The sequence below is a fragment of the Danio aesculapii genome, chromosome 23, assembly GCF_903798145.1.
Source record: "Danio aesculapii chromosome 23, fDanAes4.1, whole genome shotgun sequence".
NCBI classification, from domain to species: Eukaryota; Metazoa; Chordata; class Actinopteri; order Cypriniformes; family Danionidae; genus Danio; species Danio aesculapii.
Genome location: NC_079457.1, coordinates 10906794 through 10914448, shown reverse-complemented (window position 1 = coordinate 10914448; position 7655 = coordinate 10906794). Strand labels below are relative to the sequence as shown.

General features: G+C 36.7%; 1 protein-coding gene across 1 annotated transcript in view; it reads left to right on the top strand.

Moving 5' to 3' along the window:
• The first annotated feature begins 1338 nt into the window (after positions 1 to 1338).
• vwa5b1 (von Willebrand factor A domain containing 5B1) overlaps positions 1339 to 7655 on the top strand; it is a 91824-nt gene continuing 85507 nt past the window's right edge. Inside the window, exons 1-4 of the mRNA XM_056449377.1 lie at positions 1339 to 1477; positions 4833 to 4991; positions 5182 to 5401; positions 5537 to 5676. Coding sequence (XP_056305352.1) covers positions 1339 to 1477; positions 4833 to 4991; positions 5182 to 5401; positions 5537 to 5676 — 658 coding nt within the window. The remainder of the gene's footprint in view (positions 1478 to 4832; positions 4992 to 5181; positions 5402 to 5536; positions 5677 to 7655) is intronic.

The following is a 7655-nucleotide window of genomic DNA, read 5'->3' as shown; positions in this document are numbered from 1 at the left end:
CTCGTCTTTTTTCGGGCTCAGGCGCTCTTTGCGCTCACACTACAAGCGTACTGCGCTTGAGCCCAAGTTAACCGTGCTCTGGCACACCTCTTCCAACTGGGCCAGGGCCGGCCAACTGAACCGCGCCTTAGCCCGTTTCAGAGCACTCACACTTCTCAAACGATCCGGGAAACGGCCTGGGCACGGTTCTGATAGCATAGTGTGAGTACGCCCTAACCCCCCACAACAGTTATCTGTGGCGAGTCACGTCTTGGATCTCACTTATTATAATTACGCTGCAATCCCACAGAGACAGCTCTATGGTGATGGCCCAAGTTAAATCTTTGAACTGCCCAATCAGATACAGTTTTTCCATATTCCATGTAATATATCTGTCGCCTTACAGCTAGAAGGTTGCTGATTCGACTCCCGGGCCAGTTGGCAGGTGAATTGGATAAGCTAAATTGACCATAGTGTATGAGTGTCCATGGGTGTTTTCCAGTACGGGGTTGCAGCTGGAAGGGCATCCTCTGCGTAAAACATATGCTGAAATAGTTGGCGGATCATCCTGCTGTGGTGACCCCTGATAAATAAGGGACTAAGCCGAAGGAAAATGAATAAATATTTGCATTACATAATAAAATGTATGTATTTACTTCATAACTTAAAATAGTTGTTTTGGCAAATAAGATGTTTGTGTATTTTCACAATGTTTAAAGCAAATAATGCCATTTGCTTTGAGAAGAGCCACCACAAAGTCATTTTAGGCTGAAAATTTACTGTGAAATATGCACACAATCAATTTGTGTTGGGACAACATGAAGGAATTAAGGTAATTTAATAAGTTTTACAGATTTAAGTGGATTGAACAAAAAATTAAATTGACAAAAAATCCTCAAGAATTGTGTTGTTTCAGCTAATTTAAAATAAGTACTTTGAACAAACAACACACGTCATTTTGTGAATAAAAAAGGCAATGCAAATTCCTGGAGGGACTGATTAATAATAAAACTTACATAATAATAAAAACATGTCAATAATAATAACAATAGGTTCTTCATACCATTTAGATTTTAAAGTAAATCTACTTCACATTAATTAATAATTAATTAATTAATTAATAATACATTAAAATAACTTACATTAAGATAAGCATCACACTGAACTATGTTTACCTCAATGTGCTATTTTTCTTTATTTCTTTATAAACTGTTCATAAATAAATGTGATGCTTTCTCAGTGAACTTCTCAGTGAAACCTGTTTCAGTGTAAAACTTGATTTGTCTGTTGTCTAGACTTTTTAGGGAAACATCACCTCTTCTCTGCATGTGAGAAGCTGTACTTGACAGAAGAACCATCATGCCGGGCCTGATGAACAAGAGCAAGCGGAGCGCTCTGCCTCTCAGCATCTCTGACATCACTTCCTGTGTCAGGGGTTACACTCTGGCATTGACAGCGTCATTGACCTATGAAAACATCGAAGATCACCCTATCGAGGGTGAGTATGCTTCTCTGTAATCATTTTCATCATCAGTGGTTCATACTACATCAGATGTTACATAGATATTTACACATTTGAATTGTATATATGACCATGGATAGACCATTAAATCAGTCATAAGGGTCAATTTTGGGAAATTAAGATTGATGCATCATCTAAAAGTTGAATAAATATACTTTCAAATGATTTGTGATATGTTAGGATAGGACAATATTTGGCTGAGATACAACTACAGTGGTGATTGGTTTAAAAAAGGTAAAAAAGCGTTGTTGAATAGTTTTAGGACAACTTTGATGAAAGGTTTTGAACCACTTCAAATGTTGACTACTATATCTGATATTGTGGAATCTGAGGGCTCAAAAATAAGTCATAAGGCTCAATTTTTGGGAATTATGGTCCATACATCATCTGAAAGTTTATTTATAAACATACTTTACAACTATTTGTGTTTTTTTAGGATAGGACAATATTTGGCCGATATACAACTACAGTAGTCAACATTTAAAGTGGATCAAATACCTTTTTCCAAAATTGTTAAAAAAAATGACAAGAAAAAAAGAGTATAGATGACAAGAATTGAAAAGAAGAAGTGTTGTTGAATAGTTTTAGGACAACTTTGATGAAAGGTTTTGAACCACTTTAAATGTTGACTACTATATTTAATAATGTGTAATCTGAGGGCTCAAAAATAATACATACTGTGATAATGGTCTTTAAAGTTGTTCATATTTTTACTAATCAAAATTAAAGTTTGATATATTTACTGTTTGAGTTTCATTAAATATCTATGGAATATGATTTTTACTTAATATTCAAATGTTTTTGGCAAAACTTTTGACTCATCCTGTATATTTTTGGCTATTCTAAAAATAAACCGATGCAACATAAGACCAGGATCACATATAAAGTTTCCATTCATTTAAATAACAAAGTTTTACCATAAAAAGTCTGTTGAACATGACGTTTAACATTAATGTATGTAAAACTGGCCAAATAGGACACAGTTATATCTGTGAACGAGCTGAGAAAGAAACATGTTTCTATTAGACCTGTGCATTAAAATGACATTACGATAATAATATACAGGATAAAATCACTCACTGCTTTAAAAGGATTACATTTATGTTAATATGGCAGCTTGTCAGCAGTTTTGGGCAAAGTTTGTGATGTCATTATAGGGGGAAATCTGAAACAGCACATTTTGATGCACTTCTTCTGATTTATGGGGATTATAAAAACAGCAAGTGGGCTTATTTTACCATACACTCTCAGAACAAAATGGTACAATGTTGTAGCAAAGAAGGTACAAACCCTTGTCATTGGGGCAGTACCTTTTTATGGAAGAGAATTGTAGCTTAAGACAAAGAAACAAATTTGTACCATTGCAGTTTTTACCTTTAAGGACACGATTTGTACCATGGGAAACCAAACAAACGTTTTTAAAACATGCAGATACAATATTGTACCTTCATCAAAGGTACAATTCTGATCCATGAAGCTACCACACTCTCAGAAATAAAGGTTCGCAAGCTGTCACTGGGGTGGTGCCTTTTCAAAGGGTCTATTTTGGTACCTCAAACGTAAATATTAGTACCTGTAGAACACTTTTGAACTTTTTAAGTGCCAATATGTACCCTTGAGGTATTAATATGGACCTTTTAGGTAAAAAATTGTACCTTTTGAAAAGGTACCACCCCAGTGACAGCTTACATACCTTTTCAAAAACCTTTTACGTACATTTCTGAGAGTGCACAACAGTGACAGACACTTCATACCTTAACCGTGTGAAAAAAGCTTACCAAACATTTATTTAAAATGCTTTAAATGTTTAGTTTACAATACCTATAGTTTTATGTTTTATCAGTTGTTTTGTTTTATAGAACTTAATAATTAATGTTTATGAGTTTCTTTAAATACATGCTTTTAAATGATAATGCATGTTTTAATATGGAAATGATTCATAAAATTACTTTGCCTTTCCAGTAATATTTATTTTCATAGATATTGTAATAAAGAAGGAGTTGTTCAACCCTTATGCACCTTTTTTATGAGAACAGTTGTGTAGCTTCATTTCAATTATACCATAAAAGGTACAGAACAGTATCATAAGAGGTCTTTTCTGTACCATATAAGGTGAAATTTTTACAAAGGTACAACACTGTTCCTTCATTTGTTCAAATTTGACATAGGTTCATATTTTAGAATGGACTATACACTACCTGACAAAAGTCTTGTCATCGATCCAAGTTGTAAGAGCAACAAATAATAACTTGACTTCTAGTTGATCATTTGGAAAAGAAGCAGAAGGTAGATTTAGGTAGAATTACATTCAGTATGGGGGCGTGCGAGAGATCTGCAGAGTGGATGGAAACATCAACAGCCTGAGGTATCAAGACATTTGTGCTGCCCATTACATTACAAACAACAGGAGAGGGCAAATTCTTCAGCAGGATAGCGCTCCTCATACTTCAGCCTCCACATCAAAGTTCCTGAAAGCAAAGAAGGTCAAGGTGCTTGAGGATTGGCCAACTTAGTCAGCAGACATGAACATTATTGAGCATGTCTGGGGTAAGATGAAGGAGAAGGCATTGAAGATGAATCCAAAGAATCTTGATGAACTCTGGGAGTCCTGCAAGAACACTTTCTTTGCTATTCCAGATGACTTTATTAATAAGTTATTTGAGTCATTGCAGAGATGTATGGATGCAGTCCTACAAGCTCATGGGAGTCATACACAATATTCATTCTGTTTCCACTGCACCATGACTTTATATTCTATACGGTACATTATTTCTTTTAAGTGACAAGACTTTTGTCTAAGCAAAGTCAGACCTTACTGTCCTAATTAAATAATTAAAGGCAAGATAGTTTAGAGGCCTTTGCCTTTCATATAAGCCACTTCTGATACCAAATGATCAACTAGATGGCATGTTATTATTTGTTGTTCCAAAACAAGACTTTTGTCAGGTAGTGTATTAAGCTTTTGATAAAAATCACAATTTTGAAGCATTAAACACCTTAATCTCTTTGTAATCATATTAATACTTCCTCAAAAGTTCCTCAAGTAGAGGAAAAACACTTTTTTTTCCCTTGCCAATCTGATCAGCTAGTTGTGTGAAGTGTAGAAATGTCACTGGCTGACTGCTGCTCTGCAGTCTCCAGCGTTGTATCGACTTCAGCAGATTGGATTTTGCATTGGTCAATACTAAAAGCACTGAAACGAAGGATTTAATTTCTGTCAAGTGCAAAACTAGCTTTGTGGAAGAATCGCCTTTCGCTATTGTATAATACACAATGCGTTCCCCCGAATCCCTTTCTTTTTTCAAATCCTCTCTCCTTGTGATTCATGCAGGAATCTTCATATATCCTCTGGATGAGTGCAGCGTGGTGGTCGGGTTCGAGGCGATGATTGGCAGCCAAATAATAACCGTGCAGGTTAAAGACAAAACGAAAATCGATGACTGTTACTTTGATTGCTGTGATGCCAACGGAACCCCGCAGAGCGTAGGTGGTAAGATTGCATGCTCATTTATGCCGCTCATCAAAAGATCTTACTAGCTAATCCCCTGATTCGGAGCTTAAACGGAAAGGCCTGTCACGGTGTCTCCTGAATCCAGTTAGCACTCACAATCTTATTAAGCTCTTCCATTGAAGATGACTGTACATTTCAGAAGCTTTACTGATTATAGATCCTGCCGCAGGGCATGTCGTTTTGGATGAGGATCAGGAGAGGACGGTGCTGGTGGTCAGTCTGGGGGTCATTCCTCCTCTGGAGACCATTAGTATATTGGTCAGCACTTCCTCGGAGCTAAGGACACTCCCGAACGGTGGCATTCGGGTCGTTTCACCTCCCGTCTGCTCTCCAAGAGTACAACGGTCTGTCAAAGAGGAGCAGGCCTTTTCGCCCAGCACTGCTAGGAGGTATTTGCATGACAAAACTGCATTTATAATGTCACATAACACTGCATTACATTCAGTTTGGATTCCTTAAAGAAGTTATACAGTAAGAGTTCTCATGTACACATGTTTATCCGTTTATCCTCTGATTTGCCTCAGGAGGGATCAGCATCATTGTTCTCACGAGCAGACGGTCTCAGGTGTGTGTTTGGCTGCTCTGCTGGAAGAAGAGACCATCAACTCCATTGACTATGAGTTCAACTTTCATCTTGAGATCAGAGGACCGTATTTACTCGCAGGTCAGCTCATCTATTCTCATGCCTTACACCCCTGATACCAAAATCATGGGGTTTGATGTTTGAAGTACATGCACACAAATAGATCGAAATGCATGCAAAAGTTTCAAATCTTTAATGCACTGCAGCTTCTTTATTGCAATACCTGGAAATTGTACACTACCTGACAAAAGTCTTGTCGCCTATCCAAGTTTTAGGAACAACAAATAATAACTTGACTTTGCACGACTGCATCCATACATCTCTGCAATGACTCAAATAACTTATTAATAAAGTCATCTGGAATAGCATTGAAAGCGTTCTTGCAGGACTTCCAGAGTTCATCAAGATTCTTTGGATTCATCTTCAATACCTTCTTTATCTTACCCCAGACATGCTCAATAATGTTCATGTCTGGTGACTAGATTGGCCAATCCTCAAGCACCTTGACCTTCTTTGCTTTCAGGAACTTTGATGTGGAGGCTATGAGATGGAGCGCTATCCTGCTGATGAATTTGCCCTCTCCTGTAGTTTGTAATGTAATGGGCAGCACAAATGTCTTGATACCTCAGGCTGTTGATGTTTCCATCCACTCTGCAGATCTCTCGCACGCCCCATACTGAATGTAACCCCAAACCATGATTTTTCCTTCACCAAACTTGACTGATTTCTGTGACAATCTTAGGTCCATGTGGGATCCAATAGGTCTTCTGCAGTATTTGTGATGATAGAGATGCAGTTCAACAGATGTACCTTCTGCCACTTTTCAAAATGATCAACTAGAAGTCAAGTTTTTTTTTTTTGTTGCTCGTACAACTGTGATCGGCGACAAGGTATTTGTCAGGTAGTGTATGTATTGCATGCTTGTTTCCGCTACCAAGCATGAACCTTGATGTCAAAACGACATCAAATTGATGTGTTTTTTGACACAAATGTTACAGTAAATGTCAATTTGATGTCGGTTTTTGAATTTTGATGGGTTTTTGACATGGTTTTGTCATGCCGTCATGTTTTGACATGTTTCTGTCAGGCTGAGGATGTGGTAATAAAACAAATACATTAACAAACATGCATATATAATTGTAACTTTGTATTTTTTATTAGTATATTGTATTTTTTATTATTTTCTTGCAATAGCAAGTTTACATTTTATAATTCTTTGTTCTAATTATTCGTAAAAAATTTATTTTGCATTTATTTCTAGCATTTTTTTTCACCACAGACAAAAAAAAAAGGAAATTGCTCATTTTTATTTTATGTGTGAGACTTCTCTGAGTTGCAAGGTAACACATTTTGAGATAAAAAATGGGCCTTTGCAAATAGCTTTTTATATTATCTAGCGAAAATTAAGCTTCCATACAAATTCATGTAAATCTTGCTACAACTTTCTAGCCCAGCGATGCCCAAACTAGGCGATGGCCCATGCTAACATTTGATTTTGGCCCACGCTAACATTTGATTTGGCCCACCATCCCAATTGAAAATAGAGGAAGAATGGACCATTTTTAAAAAAAAATAATTTCTTCAGGGTTTTTACCTTTAATAGATAGTACAGTAGAGAGATTTGATAGGAAAGCATGAGGAACAGGGAGAGGGGCCATCGGCATAGGACCGTGAGGCGAGAATCGAACTCGGGTCGCCATGAGCACCGGAGTGCATGTGTCAACGCACTAACCACTACACCATGGCGCCGACATGACGATTATCTGTGACAGAGATCGTCATTTAGAAATTTTTTGTTTTGTAAATGAATCAGATTGTTTCAAATGTAAATACTGTCACTCAACAGACAGAAGGCAACGCACAAGGCATCGGCAAGCAAATAAAGCCAAAGGCAGGTTCAGCTTAATGTATTCAGCATTGATCTTCATTGTGTTATTAAGATTGTTTATGTTTTTACTCTAATAAGTTTATAAAATGTTTTTAATATACTGTATTAGTTAATACAAATTAAAGCAATGCTTTCTAGTGGTTTATAAATATTAGGAGATAAATTAGGAAAT